At 45.2% G+C, this 20747-nt stretch overlaps 1 protein-coding gene, 1 long non-coding RNA gene and 4 pseudogenes across 2 annotated transcripts; 1 reads left to right on the top strand and 5 right to left on the bottom strand.

The window, feature by feature from the left end:
* Window positions 1-3245: 3245 nt before the first annotated feature.
* On the bottom strand, window positions 3246-3448 carry LOC141141833 (U2 spliceosomal RNA; annotated as a pseudogene).
* Window positions 3449-5076: 1628 nt separating this feature from the next.
* Window positions 5077-19553, top strand: LOC141139270 (uncharacterized). Its single transcript, XR_012243745.1, has 4 exons — window positions 5077-5149; window positions 6434-6480; window positions 16613-16683; window positions 19349-19553. It is a non-coding gene; the product is annotated as an uncharacterized lncRNA (long non-coding RNA).
* On the bottom strand, window positions 9702-9876 carry LOC141141803 (U2 spliceosomal RNA; annotated as a pseudogene).
* On the bottom strand, window positions 9969-13998 carry LOC141139269 (uncharacterized). Its single transcript, XM_073625226.1, has 2 exons — window positions 12380-13998; window positions 9969-11671 (listed from the first exon to the last, which is right to left on the bottom strand). The coding sequence occupies exons 1-2, from the start codon at window positions 13659-13661 to the stop codon at window positions 10281-10283; spliced, it is 2673 nt and encodes an 890-aa protein (XP_073481327.1). The 5' UTR covers window positions 13662-13998; the 3' UTR covers window positions 9969-10280.
* On the bottom strand, window positions 15326-15494 carry LOC141141996 (U2 spliceosomal RNA; annotated as a pseudogene).
* Window positions 16409-16619, bottom strand: LOC141141840 (U2 spliceosomal RNA; annotated as a pseudogene).
* Window positions 19554-20747: the final 1194 nt, after the last annotated feature.

Here is a 20747-nt window from a genome sequence, read left to right as displayed (position 1 = left end):
TTCCCCAGTGGTCACTAAAGAACAAGAAAAACTTTTCAAAGTCCTTATAGTCCAAGTCTTTGGAACATAATAAGAAATCAATTCTCGATTTAATTTTCCCAACTTCAGAGAAAAAAGTAAAATTCTCTTTATTCGAGTTTATTTCTTTCCCAATATCCACCAGCCCCAAATCATTAATCAAATTGTTAAACAGTACAGATGAAGCATCCAAAGCCCCTCCACATCCTCCCACCCTGTCTGCAGAATCTCTGACCGTATTAAAATCCCCAACCAAAATTGTAGGTATTCTTCCTACCAAAAACACTTGCAAATTTTGCAAAAATTCTATTCGTGCCGGTCTATTTGCTGGTGCGTACACATTAAAAACTCTAAACTTATAATCCATAAACTCAAAAATACCCAATATACATCTCCCAGGAATAATCACTTTGTATTCTAATATTTTAATGTTATTATTTTTTATTAAGAAACCCACGCCAGTATTTCTATTTTCACATGCTGGAGACCAACAGGACTCCCCATTCCACTCAGATTTGCTTGGAGCAAATTTTATACCACATTCCTGTAAGCAAATCAAATCCAAATTCATTTTCCCTAAAAAATCAAAAATAACAGCTCTCCTAGTAGCAGCACCTATAGATCTAACATTTAATGAAGCCACTACTACCGCCATCATAACAATAATGTAATTTCAACATCAAACTCCAAAAACACTCCTTCAGGACATTTTCTCTATTCCTCCCATTTTTCCTTCTCCTGTTCTGCCTCTTCTTGCTGCCACCACTGGGGAATCAGGAGTCTCACCCTCATCTGACGATGAGATCATCCCCAATAGTGCATCTTGCTCAATTTTGGCTTTTTTATAAGCACTAATTTGACTTGCATCCTCTCTTACTCTCTGTCCCAATGGCAGAGATGCACTATCCTCCATGTCCATCTGTGTTCCCCATTCTGTCTCATTTATGTTTACAGTTACAGGGTTTATTTCTTCTGGCACTCCTCCCACCTCCATTTGACTCTCATTTACTTTAGCTGTCATTTTTTCCTTTCTTTCCTTCTCCTCCACTAGATTCCTCTTTAGTTCTGCTTCTCTCACTAAGTTGACCTTAAGCGCTTTGATTTGCATATTCCCCGCCTCCACCACGCCCCTTCCGACGTCACTCTGCTGTTCCTTCCTCCCTCCGCTCTCTGACAAACACACTGCGCCCGAACACGAGGCGGCCGAAGCCACGCCCACCTCCAGCGTCCCAGCGCCATCTTTCTCACCACCCACCACCGTTATACTCGCCGCTGTTGTACTTTCCGGGCACTCTATCACCTCCTCCTCCATCCGTTCTTCCTCCTCACGGACCCCACACTCTAAGATTAACTTCAGAGCTTTCGCTTTTTTTAAAGTTTCCTCAATTGACTGTGCAGCAGTAGTCTGTATCTCAGATGGCACATACGAACCCCTGGCTCTCCCTCCCCCTCTCACAGCGTCGGCAAACGAAAAGATCCGACACCCTGCCTTATCCTTCTCAGGACAATTCCTGGCAAAGTGCCCTGACCCGTCACACAAGTCACATTTGCGTCCTTGCTTACAGTCCTTTGCCATATGGTTATCTGCCCCACATTGCCTGCACCTCATAAGAACCTTGCATTCCTCCTTCTCATGTCCATAACTAAAACAGGTTCTACAAAACGGAGGTTGCCCTGAAAAAAACAAAGAGCACCTCTCTCCTGCAATAGAAAAAAACGGTGGGGGCAAGGTATAAACACCCTTATTATCCGTGCTAAACTTCACTTTAAACTTAATTTTACTCCTGTACATCCCATATTGGTTCCTTATCTTTACACCCCCATCAATCTCAGTACAAAATTTGGACAAATAAATCCTTACCACCTCTTGCTCCAGGAAGGGATTATACAGGTGCACGACCACATCTCTCTTTTCAGCATCAAACAGTGGTTCCAACTCCACGTCCTCCCAAATACCGGTCTCACATTTCCCTCGATACACCTCATCTGCCCTCAAGCATACATCCTCGGAATGAAAGGATACATCATAAATACCAGTCGCAGGGAAGTCCTGCAATGCATATATGTCACTCACCGTCAACTCCAAACTTTCCAGCAAATAGTCCTCAATAATTTTCTTCACCGTGATATTCTTTTTTTTCTCTGGTCTGACCACCAGTCTCAAAGATTTCGGTAGAATCCTCCTCGACATCTTTCTACCGCAAAAACCAACAGTACTCCGGATTCCCCAAAGGGGAGATCCAGCGCTTCACTTCTCTTGACCACCACTAGGTTTCCCCAGTCTGATCGCAAGCCAAAAGGCCGAGAAGCGATAACCCAATTATTCTCTTTTCCGAGCGAGCGGCGGCCTGGCACAAACGAGGAGCTCGCTGAGAGATGCCCGTCTAGCCTTCCCCCGGTCTAGGCTGGCCGCAGCCACAGGCACAGCAACTTTTCACACCTACCCGGGCTTGAGGCCTAATCCCTCCACACAGCTGCCTAACACCTCCTTAACACACCTGCAGCCCATTCTGACCTTCATACTGCCAATTAGGCAGCCTTGAGCACTAATTGCACACAGCCAGGTGCTCCTCGTTGATGGCTAACGAGGGAAATCATTTGCATGGACCCGCCTCCTGGTAAGATGAACGAGGAAGACGAGACGGGGACCCACTAGAGGGAGACACAGGCTGCGAAAACGAGGGAGTGAGGGAAGGAATGCATGCCTGGACTGACTTTGAGCTCCTGGACTGACTTTGAGCTAGCTGCAACAAGGGACAGCAGAGATGGAGCAAAGTCAGGCCTGTTGAAATGGCCTGGCCTGGCCTGGCCTGGGCCTGCCTGCTGCTGCCTTTCGAAACTGACCCTGGCAGTGAAGGCTTTGTTTTGGGCCTTGGGAGAAAGATTGATGAAACATTAGCTAGCTGTCTTGTCGAAATGTGTCTGCTTACTGACTTGCTACTGACTTGCTGACTTGCTAGGTTTGGCTTCTTGCAACTGCCACTTTACCTGCTGCTTCTTCCTGACCCCAAAAATATGGAGCGCAAGGAGGGAGGGGGGAGAGAGAAATAGGCCAAGAAACTGACACGAAGCAAAAACACCAATACACACAGGGGTTAAATGCAAGTTTATTATTGCAAGAATTAACAGCTTGTGGTGAGCCCTCCAAAAAAAAGCAACATTGCCATTGAGCAAGCAAAAGGAAGATTTGTGTTGTTGTTCAATCTGTTTTTTGAAACTGCATAAGAGAGGGGTGCACCGGTCCTGGAGGTACTGCAATACCAGGTCGATGCGTGGAGTGGACAGAGCAAGCTCTTCTTCCATCTCCCTGTTCTAAAAATCCATTTAATATATGGTCCCCAGATAGGGGACGTATCAGATATTAAACTGATAAGAACAGATTTTTTTTTTTTTTTTTTTTTTTTTTTATTCCACATCAGATCTGAAATAACTTGGTTATTATTTTTATCTTAAACCAGGTCCTCTGACAGATCAGATCCATCATTCGTCCAGATACATCATCTGTGGTAAGTATTTATTTTATTATTATTATATATATATATATATATATATATTTTTTTTTTTTTTTTTTTTTTTTTTTTTTTTTTTTTTTTTTTTTTTTTTTTTTTTTTTTTTTTTTTTTTTTTTTTTTTTTTTTTTTTTTTTTTCAAAAATTAAAATGCAATTCTATTCCAAATTTTTATATTCCATTTTCTTACTGCTTTTTGTCTTCCCATATATTTAACATCTCTCAAATAATACACATGCATTAAACTAATACTATACTTCAAACAATTTTCAACAGAAATAAATTCTCCTTTAAGGACCAAAACATTCCTGCAAAACCATAAAGCTTCTTTGATACAGTTTATAGTAAGCCAAATAAAGTCAAAATTTTCGTTCTTAATATGCTCATTTATCCCGAATAAAATGGTTCGGAAGTCCAAAACTCTGATTCCCCCAAACCACTTTAACATTATTTCTGCCCTTCCCCACACCGATTTTGCAAAGGGACATTCAGTAAACAGATGGAAACTAGTTTCTTCCTCCCAACAGTTTGCCCTTGGGCAAGAATTTTTTTTACATAATCTCCTACCATATTGAAAACTCCTTGTGGGAAGGCATTCTCTAACTATTCCCCAAGCCATATCTTTTTGTTTATTGGACAATCTTTTATAATTTACATTAGCCCATGTTTTTTTGGATTTGTCATATGTAAGATTAACTACCGGAGTCATTACTTCTTTTTTACTTATTTCTTCAAGAGTTTTTTTATGATTTACCAAAACATCCAAATTCAGATCAGAAATATTATATTCCTTCAAAATTTTTTCCAAAATGACATAGTGTTTTGGTGGAAAAAAACAATACGGCTTACTTAAAAATAACCTCATAAAGAAATGTCTCTTTAAAATAAACCCAGCCCCATAGGAAAAAAAATCCCACAAAAAACCCTCCTTTAATAATAATAAATTTATATGAAACGAAAGATATTTCACTTTCATAAATCTGGTTATGTTCACCATATTTTTACCCCCTTTTTCTTTACTTTTGCATAACTCTTCCCTTTTTATTTTGTCCATCTTAGCACCCCATAAAAAATGGAAACATAATTTATTGATTTGTTTCATTATTTTGTCTTCATTAATGAAAATTACTGCAACATAGAGTATAATGGGTATAATTACTTGTTTAATAACTAAAATTTTCCCTTCCAAGGACAAATCTCTCAGATTCCAAAAGATGAGTTTTTTTTTAACTCTCTCCAAAAGAGTTACCCAACTTTTGTAACCATTATTGCCAACATCAAAAATTATCCCAAGTATTCTAATTTCTGTTACAATTTTTAAATTAATTTCTAGAGTACTACACCATTCCCCTATTAATAACACTTCAGATTTTTTAATATTTAATTTAAATCCTGATCCAGAACCAAATGCTTCTGCTTCCAAAAGAACATTTTTAACTGATACTGTGTCTTGACAAAAGCAGGTCACGTCATCCATGTAAGCAAGAGTTTTAAGTGGATTTTTTGTACCTGGCACCCCCACTCCCTTAATAATTTTATTTCCTCCTATAGCACAAAGGAGAGGCTCCAGTGCACATATAAAGAGTATCGGCGAGAGAGGACATCCTTGCTTAACACCACTTTGTAAGTGAATGTCATCAGTAAGAAAACCATTAACAGATATTTTATTTTGACAATTTGTATATGCTACTTGGATCCATTTTATAAGGCCTAAAGGGAACCCCATTTTCTGAAGCACTTCAAAAAGAAAATTATGGGAAACCCTATCGTAAGCTTTTTCGAAATCCAACGACAATATAGCCATTTTACTCTTCCTAGATTTAGTATACCAGATGATATCTCTAATAATCGCTAAGTTTGTAGTGATCTTCCTACCCGGTACAGCACAAGTCTGGTATTCACCTATCACTTTTCCAATCACCTTCCTCATCCTATTAGCTATGAGCTTTGTGAAAATTTTATAATCTGTATTTAGCAAAGTAATTGGCCTCCAATTAGCCAAATCTTCTTTTTCACCTTTTTTGTGTAAAAGAGTTACTACCCCCCTACCCCATGACTTAGGTGCTTGAAAAGAAGACATTGCATAACGTACTAATTCCAAAACATCTTCCATAATTATCTCCCAAAAAGAAAAATAAAATTCAATGGGCAAACCATCTATCCCAGGAGTCTTCCCATTTTTAAAGCCCTTAATTACTGTTAGAATTTCATCCCTATCTGTCTCTTTTGTTAACCAAACCCTTTCTTCTTCCGTTATTTTAGGCTCTATTTTATTTAAATAATAATTTTTAACTGAAGGATCTATTTTCTTGGGTGAAAATAAATCTTGATAAAAAATTTTAGTGGCATCTAGCATTTCTTCTATCTTACTAGAACCATTTAATCTCTCCATATAATCTTTTTTCCCTACTATCTTTTTAAAGAAAAAATTTGTACATTTTTCATCCTGTTCTAATTTTTCTATTTTTGCTTGAAAAATAATATTTTTACCCCTTTCCTCTAATTGATTTTTTATTTTCTTTTTAGTTTCCTCCACTTCTTCTTCTCCTACCAATCCCTCCTTCTGAAATAATAACAAAGTATTTAGTTTCATATTTAATTCTTTATAAAGGGTTCTTTTTACCCTCGCTTTTTCCCTTCCTTTCCTTTTAAAAAAAACCCTGGTTCTTTCTTTTAATTCATCCCACCACTTGCCTATACTACAATCCCCTCTTTCTTTTTTCCATATTTGATACCTTACCCCGTATTCTTTTTTAATTTCTGCATCTTCTAGCAATTTTGTATTTAATTTCCAGTTTTGTTGCTTTTTGATATTACCTACCTCCACCTCACCTATGAAACTTATTATTTTATGATCAGAGAAAGTATTTAAATGAGTTTTAAATTCTCTGTATTTTATTTTTTCAGATATGAAAAAATAGTCAATCCTGGAACTATTATTCCTAGCGCACCAGGTAAATTTATTTTGATCTTTACTTTCTATTTTCCAAACATCTATGAGTTTTACGTCTTCTACTAATTTTTTTAAACTATTAGCAGAGTAGTCTATTTTAAGGCCCTGAGCTTCCCTTTCCCTCCTTTCACCTGGCCAGATACAATTAAAGTCCCCTCCAAGAATAAGGGGTTTCTCTCCTAAAAGAAAAAATTTTAAACTATCAAAATTCTCCCTTCTTATTTTTTCCTCCGCTGCTGCATATATATTAATGCACCTAAAACAAAAACCGAAATATTCCAACTCAACCAAAAGAATCCTACCTGGAGTGATCTCTGTTACACTCTTCACAGAGATATCACTATTTTTAATCAAGAGCCCAACACCCGTGCATTTATTATCATTAGAGCCAGACCAAATTGATCCTCCTCTCCATTCCTTTTTTAACCAAGAATAACTTAACTCAAAATCAATACCACATTCCTGTAAAAAAATAATGTCAAAATTAGAATTATCAATAAAATCATAAAAACTAGCTCGTTTAGCCTTACTTTTAAAGCCCCTAATATTTAGGGACGCAACCTTAAATTGCATATACATTTCATTTTACAGAACAAAACCTTAAACCCTTATATTCACGAGGTGCGTCTCAGAGGTGCAGGTGATGCCACACCATCTTCAATGCATACCTCATTCTCTCCAGCTGGCCCGGGCGTAAAAGATGGACCCACCTCTTGGCCACACTGGATTTCTGTATCCCCCTGAGTTTCCTCTAGGTTTTCTTGAACTTGTAACGCCTGAAAAACATTTTGTGACTCGAGACTTTGCAGACTTTTTGCAATTGCATCCAGACTGTCCATTTCAGCTTGCCCGTCGCTTTCCATCTGCTGGCCTTCGCTTACCACTTCAGCAAAAGATTTACCTTCCTCAATTTCTTTCTTTTTCTTTTTCTTATCTTTACCACCTCTCTTGGGAGATTCTCCCCCCCGTTTCTTTGATTCTGTCATGTCCATTTGATTTTCCCTATCTTCTTTATTTTTTCCTTTATTTTTTTCTTTATTTTTTTCAAACTCCGGGTCAGGAACCCACTTATCTCCTTCCTTCTTGTACCCGGTTTTCTCTAACATCTGAACCACTTCTTTGGGTGTGTTTACTCTCACATCCACAAAAGGGGTGAGCTCCCTTGTTGATGATCCACTTTCCTTTTCTTCCTCAGGTATTATAGTTGTGGTACTTTCTTTACTTGTGTTAGCACAATTTTCTGGTTCCTGGGTTTTTTCCCCACCCCCTTTTTTGGGACACCATCTTTTGTCGTGCGTTATATCTCCACAGATTTCACACTTCTTCCTTTTATCACATGTAAAGGCTGAGTGTCCAAAATCTCTGCAGATTTTACAATAATCTGGCATGCCATTGTAAAACAGGAAACCCCTGTTCTTCCCAATAGCTACCAGAGGAGGCGGCCTCATGCAACCACCATAAGCGCATGGATTCCTTTTAAAGGTTACTATAAACTTCCGTTTACCATTCCATATTCCAAACTCATTATTTACAGGCCCCACATATGACACATCCTCGCAAAAGAAATTCAAATGACTTATAATATCTTCTGCCGACACATGTGGGTTGTACATATGCACCACTATTTGCCGTTTATATTGGCCAAACAGGGGCTGGACCTGTATCCCGTCCAAGCCTTCCACCACTTCTGGCAGTAGACACCTGTTATAGATCCTTTCACAATCCGAAAAGGACAGGAAAGTGACATCAAAAATGCCCCTCTTTTCAAAGTTCTGGAGACATTTTATCGCCTTTATATCAACCTCCAAAACTCTACGCAGAGTTTGTGTCACAAAATGAAAAAGGGTAATCCTACCGTCCACCTTAAAACGTATGGTGTCCTTCACATAATCTTCAAGGCCGAAAGACCCAGAGCCAGCCATCGTAATTGATGAGGAATAGATCCTTTTCCAAAAAATGAATATGAAATGAGCCGGAAACTCCGTCCAACCCAGCGAACTCCAAACGAAATCAGCAGAAAATCCTTCCGTCCAAAACGAATATGTAATGAGCAGGAACCTCCCTCCGACCAATCCAGCGAAATCCAGCAATTCCAAATGCAAATGCAAAAGCAAATGCAAATCCCAGCATTGAGATAAATCTCAAGCTGACCGATCGATGCTCGCTAAACTTCCGGCAGCGCTGAGCCCAATAGCAGCAAGAACCTGACCAATTAAGGAACAGGTTAACAAGGCCAAGCCCAGCTGGTGCCTTCCGTAAACCTCCTGGTTCTGATCCTAAGATCTTAGCCAAAAGGCCGAGAAGCGATAACCCAATTATTCTCTTTTCCGAGCGAGCGGCGGCCTGGCACAAACGAGGAGCTCGCTGAGAGATGCCCGTCTAGCCTTCCCCCGGTCTAGGCTGGCCGCAGCCACAGGCACAGCAACTTTTCACACCTACCCGGGCTTGAGGCCTAATCCCTCCACACAGCTGCCTAACACCTCCTTAACACACCTGCAGCCCATTCTGACCTTCATACTGCCAATTAGGCAGCCTTGAGCACTAATTGCACACAGCCAGGTGCTCCTCGTTGATGGCTAACGAGGGAAATCATTTGCATGGACCCGCCTCCTGGTAAGATGAACGAGGAAGACGAGACGGGGACCCACTAGAGGGAGACACAGGCTGCGAAAACGAGGGAGTGAGGGAAGGAATGCATGCCTGGACTGACTTTGAGCTCCTGGACTGACTTTGAGCTAGCTGCAACAAGGGACAGCAGAGATGGAGCAAAGTCAGGCCTGTTGAAATGGCCTGGCCTGGCCTGGCCTGGGCCTGCCTGCTGCTGCCTTTCGAAACTGACCCTGGCAGTGAAGGCTTTGTTTTGGGCCTTGGGAGAAAGATTGATGAAACATTAGCTAGCTGTCTTGTCGAAATGTGTCTGCTTACTGACTTGCTACTGACTTGCTGACTTGCTAGGTTTGGCTTCTTGCAACTGCCACTTTACCTGCTGCTTCTTCCTGACCCCAAAAATATGGAGCGCAAGGAGGGAGGGGGGAGAGAGAAATAGGCCAAGAAACTGACACGAAGCAAAAACACCAATACACACAGGGGTTAAATGCAAGTTTATTATTGCAAGAATTAACAGCTTGTGGTGAGCCCTCCAAAAAAAAGCAACATTGCCATTGAGCAAGCAAAAGGAAGATTTGTGTTGTTGTTCAATCTGTTTTTTGAAACTGCATAAGAGAGGGGTGCACCGGTCCTGGAGGTACTGCAATACCAGGTCGATGCGTGGAGTGGACAGAGCAAGCTCTTCTTCCATCTCCCTGTTCTAAAAATCCATTTAATATATGGTCCCCAGATAGGGGACGTATCAGATATTAAACTGATAAGAACAGATTTTTTTGATTGAAAAATGTATACTTTATTTTGCAAGAAAATATACAAAAAAACAAATACTTTAAACAGGGTACATCCAATCTGTACTGCGACGCAGCGCATAAATACACTACATTACAATACATCACCAAGCATACAAATAAATTACATTCATCCTGCGGTATGATGCCTAATGTGTTGTGCAGAGTAGTAATACCCCGAAACATCACATCATGCATGACGCCGCATTACCCTGAAAGCAGTACTTAAAAACATTTCACAAAAAGTCCAGTCATATAGTCAAATAACATTCAAATGGGCAACGGGTGTGATGGGGGGGGGTGGAGAAGGTGGGGCAGGGGAGGGAGTAAAGAGTTCACAGGCCCGAAGCTTTATTTGAACTGCCAAAGGATACACGGGGGAGAGGGGGGGGGAATGGGGAAATCTTCAGACCTCCTCTTCCTCCTTGAAGTCCATCAGGTGATAGTCTCTGAGCAGACTGTGAACCAGTCTGCGACAGTCCTCGATGGACATCCTCTCCCGCTGGTGGATGAGGCGCTTTCTGGCGCACCATAGAGCGTCCTTAAAGCAACACAGCACCCGCCAGGCACCGTCAATGTCCTCCTGTGAATGAGTTCCACAGAAGAGTCCGTTCAACACACCAAAGTGTGTGATTGCAGTCTGTGGTACAAAGTCTTTGAGTTCAGGTTCCAGGGCCCTCAACAGGTCCTGTGCAAAGGGGCACTCCCAGAAAACATGCAGAGCAGTTTCCTCCTGGATGATGCAAAAGGGGCAGTGCCTGTATCTACACAGGTTTCTGGCATGCATAAATGTCCTGAGTGGCAGCCCCCCTTGGATTGCCATCCATGCCAGATCTTTGTGCCTGTTGGTGAGTCTCTTTGAAGAAACATTCCTCCAGACCACTTTACAAGTGGCTGAAGGGAGGCCTGGAACAGTCTCAACAATGTCCGATGCTCTGATCAACTTGTGGATAGTTTTTGGCTTCCACAAGTCGGGCTTCACTCCATGTAGCCCCAGCTCCTTAATAAACTTGAAGGTGTCCAAGTAGTACCAAGGCGTGTCCCAGTTGTAGGGGATGGAGCTGTCCCATTTGTCCCATCCAAGGGTCCTCCAAAGAGGCAGGAGGAAAAAACGGGACATAGAGTTACCGCCAGAGTCCACAGTTCTGTCCACCAATGTCCTGCGGATGCAGTTACAAGCAAAGCACACCCTCAATAGTGTAGCGATGTCGGGCACGCCCTTACCGCCCTTGAGGGGTTCCTTGAACATAACCGCCCGCTTCACTCTGTCCATTTTGGAGCTCCAGATGAAGTGAAACACCGCCCTGGTGATGGCCTTACAGGTGTTGACCCGAGGGGGCCAGGCCTGGGCGAGGTACTGCAACACAGGGAGAATCTCGCTGCGGAGTACCAGTGTTTTGCCTTCGATGGTGAGTTCTCTGAGGCTCCAAAGTCCAAACTTCTGTCGCATCTTTGACAGTCTTTCCTCCCAGGACTTCAGGGCTGCGCCCTCAGCTCCAAACCAGACCCCAAGGATTTTGATGAAGTCCGTCTTGACGCTGAAAGGAATTGGTGCAGAAGAAGGCAGGAACCACTTTCCGAAGAGCATGACCTCTGACTTCCCGCAGTTGACCTTTGCCCCTGAAGCTTGGCCGAAGTCCTCACAGGTCTGGGCGAGTGTGTCGATGGAGCGCCGGTCAGCACAGAACACCGTCACGTCGTCCATGTAGAGTGAGCACTTGACCTCCCGTCTGTCCGGTCCTGGTGCGGTGATCCCTCTGATCTCTGGGTTCCGTCTGATGCTTCGGGCGAAGAGCTCTATACAACAAACAAAAAGCAGAGGTGAGAGAGGGCAGCCTTGTCTGACCCCAGACAGAATTGGAAAGGGGTCAGTTTTCCAGCCATTTACCAGCACCAAACTAGAAATGTCAGTGTACATTACATTCACATACGAACAAAACATTTCCCCAAGACCAAACCTGCGCAGAGTTCTGCACATAAACTCGTGGGAGACACGGTCAAAGGCCTTCTCCTGGTCAAGACTGACCAGGGCCGCGTGCACACGGCGGCCATGAATGTACTGGACCGTGTCCCGGACAAGCGCAAGGCTGTCCGCAATCCTGCGACCAGGAATGCCGCAAGTCTGATCCGGGTGGATGATCTGTCCGATGACAGACTTCAACCTGTTGGCCAGGACCTTGGCAAGGATTTTGTAGTCCACGTTCAGCAGAGAGATCGGACGCCAATTTTTAAGATCCGATCTCTCCCCCTTCCGCTTATACAAAATCGTGATCATCCCCTCCCTCAGCGACGGAGGCATTCTGCCCTCCACCACCATCTCCTCGTACAGCTCGAGCAGGTCCGGGCCCACGAGATCCCACAGTGCTACATAGAGCTCAACTGGGAGACCATCGCAGCCCGGGGTCTTGCCTCGCCTAAAGGATTTAGCGGCAGAGTGCAGCTCCTCCAGCGCCAAGGGGGCGTTGACGGTTGATGAACCTGCAGGATCAATTTGGTTAGTGATACCTGACAGGAACCTGTCGGCCGCCTGTGTGTCCGTTTCTTTCGGGGAGTAGAGGTTGGTGTAGTAGTCGCTGACCACTTTCATCACAGCCTTCTTCCCCTTCTGGAGTGTTCCGGTCTCGTCGCGCAACTCTGACAAGGGTGTGTGTCCTGAGTGGAGTTTCCTGAAAAAGAAAGAATTACACTTCTCACCTTTCTCAAGATTCTCCACCTTGGCACGGAAGACAATGTGCCTGGATTCTTCCTCGAAGTGTCCTTTCAGGCTCCTCTTGGTGTCCTCCAGGTCCTGCCTAACGTCCCAGCCACAGTGCTGAAGGTCCTGCAGGGACTGCAACTGACGCTGCAGTCTCCTGAGTTCCCTCCTCCTGGCACACACACGCTGGCGTCCCCTTGCCTGAAAGAAGCTACGCAGCTTAACCTTCACAAACTCCCACCAGTCACTTACCCTTCCGAAGAATCTCTTTTCCTCCGTCCAGGTGGCATAGGCTTCTCGGAGTTCCCCCAGCAATTCCTCGTTTTCCAGCAGGGTGCTATTCAGCTTCCAGGAACCCGGTCCGCGGGCAAAGCCCTCGCCCAGGTCACCCCGAAAGTGAATAGCCCTGTGGTCAGAGAAAAAGCAGGGGACCATGGAGAACTCACGATGCTTGACTGTTCTTGAAGTGAGCACGAAGTCAATCCTGGAACGCACAGATCCATCGGGTCGGCACCACGAATAGTTCACGGTCCCTTTCCCTATGGATCCCACGGCGTCCTGCAAGGAGGCCTCCGAGATCATCTCCTTGAGCAGCCTAGAAGTAGCATCAAGTTTTGCGTATATGCTGGAGCTGCGCCCATCCTCCTCGATCGGACAGTTAAAATCACCGCCGATCACTACTGTTCTGGTGGTGACGAGTTGGGTCCGCAGGGTCTGGAAGAGTTCCAGCCGCGCATTCTTGTCTGGGGGGGCGTACACGTTGATGAGCCTAACTGGCTCTTCCACCCACGAGCCGTCTATGACCAAAAGACGGCCACAGACTAGCTCATGGATAGAGTCAACCGTGAAACGCCCACCCCTGACCAGAATGGCTACGCCTGCAGACTTGCAATCGCCACCCCCGGACCAGTAGGAGGGACCAAGGGTCCACTGGGAGGACAGATGAGTGTACCTCCTCAAGGGAGGAAGGGCGCACTCCTGAAGCATGTAGACATCACTCTGCTGACTTGAAAGAAAGGTCAGGACCGCTTGCCTTCTAGATGTATCCTTGATACTCCTCACATTAATGGAAAAGATTGAGATCTCAGCCATAATGAAAAAGGGTATGAGGGTCTAGTTAACAAGGGTCCGAACTTACCTCCCCGGAGGGGGGGGGTGGCTCTTCCGTTGCGTCTTCTGCCTGTCCTGTGTCCTGGGCCAGGCCCAGCTCCTCAAGGACAGACTCCATCATCTGCTGGCTGATGTGGACGTTGGGGGGGAGGTCATGCTCAGGGTCGACCACGATCTCCTCCCCTTCCTCCTCCTCTCCTGCAGACTCTAGGTCCTCCACTACTTGCTTGGGTCCCTCGCTGTCGCGTTGGACCCCGTTGGGCCGTTTGGTGGAGGTGGCGGGTTCCTCAGCTGTTGGGCTCTCTGGCTTACGTTTCCGGCTTCCTCTTGGGCCACTGGTGGGGGTGGAGGGGGGTGGGAGGGTGGGGAAGTCCTCCAGGGAGGACAGGTTGGGGGGGGAAGGGGTGGGGAGGGGCTCCTCCGGCACAGAGGGGGTGGGAGGGGGTGTGCTGGAGGTAGGGGATGGGGCAGGGGCAGGTGGGGCGGGGGTGGACTTACCTTTGGCCTTTCGAGGTTCTTTTGGTTTTTCTGGCAGCTTTCTCCCGGATGGCTTACCCTGGCTTACTGCTCCAGCGTAGGTCCGGGTTCTCTGGGGGCAGTGTCTGAAGACATGTTCTGCCAGTCCGCAAAGGTTGCAGGCTTTGGACCTCGGACAGTCCTTGGTCTCGTGGCCTGTCACCCTACAGAACTTGCAAGCAAGTTCTGTACAATCCTTCCCTATGTGTCCCGGCTGCCCACACTTGTTACAGTTGTAGGGTATGCCGGGGTAGAAGAGGATTCCTGCGGAGGATCCCAGGGAGAAGAAAGGCTGCAGGTGCTGGATGTCCCCCGAAGGGTCTTTCCTCAGTTTGCAGAGCACAGACCACTTACCTATCCAGAAGCCGTTTGCATCGAAGATTTGGATCGGGTCCTTCACCACGGTGCAGAACCTCTGGAGGTAGGTGGCTATGTCCTTTCCACTGGTATGGGGGTTCCTCATGGCCACTGTCACCCGCTTTTCGTCCCGAGTTATGGGGCAGTTCGCAGTGAACTTCCGGAAAGGGGATTCAGGGCCACTGGTCTTCACCATTTCCCAGTACCTTCTGCAGACCTGGAACGACACAAAAGTTATAAAGAATATACCTCTTGTGAAGGCCTGCACCGAAAGCGTCTCCGCTTTGCTGAACCCCTGTTCCAGGATCATCTTCTTTCCAAAGATCTCCGGGGTCATGTCGGGGACTCTTCCGTCCACCTCCTTCAGCTGCAGCACGACCGTCTGCTTCATCCATGGCTCCAAAGCTGGGAGCCCGTCTGCAGGCTGGTCTGGCTTGGCTGGTCCCGGTCGGCTGGTGCCGGCCGGGGTAGGGGCGGGGGTTGAGGCAGCGGCATTCCCGGGCTTGGAGGAAGTGGCTGGAACGGGGTTCTTCTTCTCTTTTCCGGTCTTCTTTTCGCTCTTCCCCATCGTCAAGGATTTGGATGTCGCTTCAGATGTTTCTTAGGCGGCTTCCTTCTGGCTCCTCGACGTCTTCGCTCTTTTTCGTAGCCTTTAAAAAGGCTCTAGCATCTACTGCCCGGAGGTAGTAATGCGGAGTGGGGGAGGAGGGAAGACCGCAATCTCGTTCCCTGTGGGGGCTAAGCCTCTAACCCAATAGCAGCAAGTAGGTGAAGCTGAATTTAATCAACGATCCTACCAGGCCGAGCAGAGGGTACCCCACAAGGACCAATTAGCTTGGATAGATACAAGTGGTTCTCAACGTCCTAGCTGTGAAGCAGAGACACCCCTAAGGGCTAAAGTCGATACTACACTTGATCTTAGCCAAAAGGCCGAGAAGCGATAACCCAATTATTCTCTTTTCCGAGCGAGCGGCGGCCTGGCACAAACGAGGAGCTCGCTGAGAGATGCCCGTCTAGCCTTCCCCCGGTCTAGGCTGGCCGCAGCCACAGGCACAGCAACTTTTCACACCTACCCGGGCTTGAGGCCTAATCCCTCCACACAGCTGCCTAACACCTCCTTAACACACCTGCAGCCCATTCTGACCTTCATACTGCCAATTAGGCAGCCTTGAGCACTAATTGCACACAGCCAGGTGCTCCTCGTTGATGGCTAACGAGGGAAATCATTTGCATGGACCCGCCTCCTGGTAAGATGAACGAGGAAGACGAGACGGGGACCCACTAGAGGGAGACACAGGCTGCGAAAACGAGGGAGTGAGGGAAGGAATGCATGCCTGGACTGACTTTGAGCTCCTGGACTGACTTTGAGCTAGCTGCAACAAGGGACAGCAGAGATGGAGCAAAGTCAGGCCTGTTGAAATGGCCTGGCCTGGCCTGGCCTGGGCCTGCCTGCTGCTGCCTTTCGAAACTGACCCTGGCAGTGAAGGCTTTGTTTTGGGCCTTGGGAGAAAGATTGATGAAACATTAGCTAGCTGTCTTGTCGAAATGTGTCTGCTTACTGACTTGCTACTGACTTGCTGACTTGCTAGGTTTGGCTTCTTGCAACTGCCACTTTACCTGCTGCTTCTTCCTGACCCCAAAAATATGGAGCGCAAGGAGGGAGGGGGGAGAGAGAAATAGGCCAAGAAACTGACACGAAGCAAAAACACCAATACACACAGGGGTTAAATGCAAGTTTATTATTGCAAGAATTAACAGCTTGTGGTGAGCCCTCCAAAAAAAAGCAACATTGCCATTGAGCAAGCAAAAGGAAGATTTGTGTTGTTGTTCAATCTGTTTTTTGAAACTGCATAAGAGAGGGGTGCACCGGTCCTGGAGGTACTGCAATACCAGGTCGATGCGTGGAGTGGACAGAGCAAGCTCTTCTTCCATCTCCCTGTTCTAAAAATCCATTTAATATATGGTCCCCAGATAGGGGACGTATCAGATATTAAACTGATAAGAACAGATTTTTTTTTTTTTTTTTTTTTTTTTTTTTTTTTTTTCCTTTTTTCCTTCAGAATGAATCGCATACTCAGAACTTCTTCAAGCAACTCTCAAAAGATCAAGCAGCGTTCCTTTCATCATTCAGGTAAGTATTTTCATAAAACATAGTATCAAAAAAACACCATTAAAACACAGTACACAACAGAAACACATTCCCACCACCACCCTTATCTTAACCTCCACCTCCCAAAATTCCAAAAACAATTTGCCTCCTCCACCCCCATCACCTTCCTGTCATATAGTAACACACAATACACCTTACTCAGCACCCAATCCTTACATTCTTCTTCAGTCACAACGAAGCTTCCTTTCTTATACCCACACCTTGCCTCCCAAATCACCTCTTTCACAATCGCTGACAAAATCCACCCCTTCCTCCTCACATCAGACCCACCATCCACCAAACCATATAAACATAACTCTTGTGTAACTTTCTTCATTCCCAACACATTTTCCACAAAACCCGCCAACCTCCCCCACACTTTTTTAGCAAAAAAACATTCCAAAAAGACATGCCTCACCCTTTCAATTCCACCACACCCTTCCCTTACACATGTCTCATTCCTCACCAAATCTCTTAATTTCAAAAAGAACATTGTCAACAGACATTCATGGAACCCCATCCACACAATTTCCTTTTGTTTGTTGGTTACACCCTCAGTCTCTAAACTCCTCCAACATTCCTCCACTTGTCTCGGTCTAAGGTCAGCGATATTGGATAACAACTCATCCTTCTTTAACCATTTAGTCAAAATATTTTTCACTACCGCACCCGCACCTAAATTACCTATAAGGTTTTGGTCATACCAAATCTTCAATTTGGTGTAATAGGGAGGGGGCACAAGAGCCACAGGCTTGGTGAGGTCCCGTTTTCCCCAACCCCACCGCACCACATACCAACCCATCAGGTACTTCATAAAACATTTAGTTTTACCTCCACCAGAAAAGGCCTTAAAATGTAATAGCCAAAAGTGCATCCCCATAAAAGTCTCCACCTTGGGAAAATTATAGCCTCCTAGCTTTACTTCTTTAACAACAGTAGCTCTCGCCACCCGCTCCATTTTCGCTCCCCAAAAGAAGACAAATAAAAGCCTTTCAATTTTCTGTAGAAATCTTTTGTTAAACGGAAAAATAATACCAAAATACAGCAACAAAGGTAAACAAACTGCTTTCGCAATAAGGGTTTTTCCTGTCAGGGTCAGCCGGCGTAACTTCCAAAAGTCAAGTTTTTTAGACAATTTATTAACACATTTTATGGCATTCTCCTGACTCTGTAAATTCCTTTCAAAGGTAATACCCAAAACTTCTATTTTTTCTACCTTCTTGATCTTGCCAGAAGGGATATCATCCAACCCACTCAGAGTACAAACAGCACTTTTGCCCCAATTGACACGCATCCCTGCAACACTTCCAAACAACTGTAGTTGTAATTCTGCCCTTACCAGGTCTCTTCGAGACTTGCACAGGAAGGTCACGTCATCCATATAGCACAGAGATTTCACCTTATCTCCATTCCCACCAGGAACAAAAAACCCTTCAAATGCCTTATCTTGTTGTACTTGCCGAAGAAGAGGCTCCATGACACATATAAACAAGACAGGGGACAGGGGGCAACCCTGCCTTACCCCAGATTTTACTTCAAAAGGCTCTGACAGGATTCCATTTATTAAAACCCTGCTGCACACTCCTGCATAAAGACTTCTAACCATATTGATAAACAAACTGGAGAACCCTAGTTTTTGAAGCACAAAAAACATAAACTGGTGTGAAACCCTGTCATAAGCCTTTTCTAGGTCAAAGCCTGCCACCGCTAAAGACAAGTTATTGCACTGCGCATAATAGCACAGGTCTCTCAGCAGAACTAAATTGTCCGTAATTCTCCTTCCTGGGACTGCACATACCTGCCAGTCCCCAATCACCTTCCCAATTACCTCCTTCATCCTATCCGCCAAGATCTTGGCCATGATCTTATAATCTAGGTTTAAAAGAGTTATAGGCCTCCAATTCCTGATGTCCTTCTCTTCTCCTTTTTTATATAATAAGACAATGACCCCCTCTTTCATAGAGGCCGCCAACCTCCCAGATGTCATGCAATATCCTAGAACCTCCGCAAGATGTGTTTTTAAACAAGGCCAAAACTTCAGATAAAACTCTACTGGCATGCCATCTCCTCCTGGGGTCTTGTTTTTTGCCATCCTTTTGAGCACTCTCTCAATTTCCGCCTCCCCCACTGGATCCGACAAAAAGGCCTCTTCTTCCTTTTCCAGTCCTTCTTGCAACACCTCACAGTACTCTTTAACCTCTTCCAGAGTGGCTTCCTCTTCTCCTCCGTACAGGTCTTGGTAGAACCTTCTTACACCATCTCTCATCCTCCTCCCTTCTACCTCTTCTGATCCATCCAACATCTTCTCCATTATTTTCTTAGGACCGAAAGCTTTCTTGAAGAAAAACCTAGAGCATTTCTCATTTTCCTCCATGTTCTGCACCTTGGCTCTAAAAACAATTCCTTTCCCTTTCTCTTTTATCATCTTCCTCCTCTCCTCCTGCACCTCCTTTAATTCTTCCTCCACCTCCAGCCCCAACCTTTTACATCGATAGAGAAAGTGTATTCTCTCTAACAACCTCTTCCCTGCCTCCCTTTTCTCCTTAGCTTTCTCTGCCCCAACTTTTTTAAAGAAACAAGCCACCTGCTTTTTAACCCAGTCCCACCACTCTAATAAATCATCAAAATCCTGTTTTTTACCTTCCAGAGTTTTAAAGAAAGAAACAAAACGTCCAACCACCTCTTCATCTTCCAAAAGCGAGACGTTCAATTTCCATAGACCATGACCAAATTCCACCCCCCCTTCCAACTTAAAAGAACCGTAAATTAGAGAATGATCAGAAAATAACATCGGCAAAACATGATATGCTTCACCCTTCAGGAAACGAGACACGAAAATAAAATCGATCCGTGACCTCACAGTGCCCTTGTCAGAATGGTAAGTATAAATGACATCACCCTTTCCCACCTCCACAGCTAAATCATACATACTAAAGTCTTCTATTATTTCATTCAGGACCCTGGAGGAAGCATCCATTCCACCGTCACTACAGGCTCCCTGCCGGTCCCCACCTCTCCTTATGCAGTTGAAGTCTCCCACCAGGACAGTTGGAATTCTCCCAGGTAAGTATATCTTAACCGTTTTTAAAAACATAATCCTTTCTCTTTTCTCTGCAGGGGCATAACAGTTTATTACCCTTATCTGTTGTCCTAAATAATCCACAGTCACTATCTGTAGTCGCCCTGGAATGATAATTTCATGTGACACAAAACTCACATTTGGGTTTTTAACTACCACGCCAACCCCCTCACTCCGGGACACACAAGCAGGTGACCATACAGAAGGGCCCCAAGACCAATCAACTGAAGGACCACATACTTCTCCACATTCCTGCAAACACACAAGATCTATATTGCATTTGCTGATCTCATCGAAAACCGCCACCCTCCTATCCTTAGCCACAATACTTCTCACATTTATGGACCCTATTGACAGAGCCATCAAAAAGATTAGAAAAAACATAGCCATAACGAAAAACTTAAAAATCCATCCTTCCTTCTGCTCCACCTACATCAGACGAGCTCTTCTTCCTTCTCCAAGTAACTGGAGAACTGGCGGACTCCTCCTCAGAGTCCCCATCCTCGGATATTATTCCACCCTCCACCCCACCAGCCCCAGGCACACCCTCCCTAGATCTTTTTACAGCAGGGGTGTCTGGTTCCTCCGGCGGCGTGAAGGCGTCCTCCATCCTTTGGCCACATTCGATGTCACTAACAGTGTCCATATCTCCTTCTTCAGATTCACTGTCTGACAGGCTCCCAAACAAAGATGATGTCCGACCTGTCTCCATTATATTTTCCTGGATCACCTCCTCATTCTGCCTTCCCTCTTCTTGTCTTCCTTCCGGGGTCTTCAGAACTCCACTGTCCACTTCTTCACCTGGCGAAACATCCGCGGCATTGGAGCCCGCACTACCACCCACCACTTCATTCACAGTGGCTGTGGCCGCGCTACCTGCTCCTGCCACATCATCTGTCTGCCCCTCAGGCACAGCTTCACTGGCCGGGTGCCCCGGAGGTTCACTAGGAGGATCCACCCGTACATT

This window comes from Aquarana catesbeiana, linkage group LG04 (assembly GCF_042186555.1).
Source record: "Aquarana catesbeiana isolate 2022-GZ linkage group LG04, ASM4218655v1, whole genome shotgun sequence".
NCBI lineage: Eukaryota > Metazoa > Chordata > Amphibia > Anura > Ranidae > Aquarana > Aquarana catesbeiana.
The sequence above is the reverse complement of the archived record's forward strand: the minus strand, read 5'-3'. Positions and strand labels throughout refer to the sequence as shown.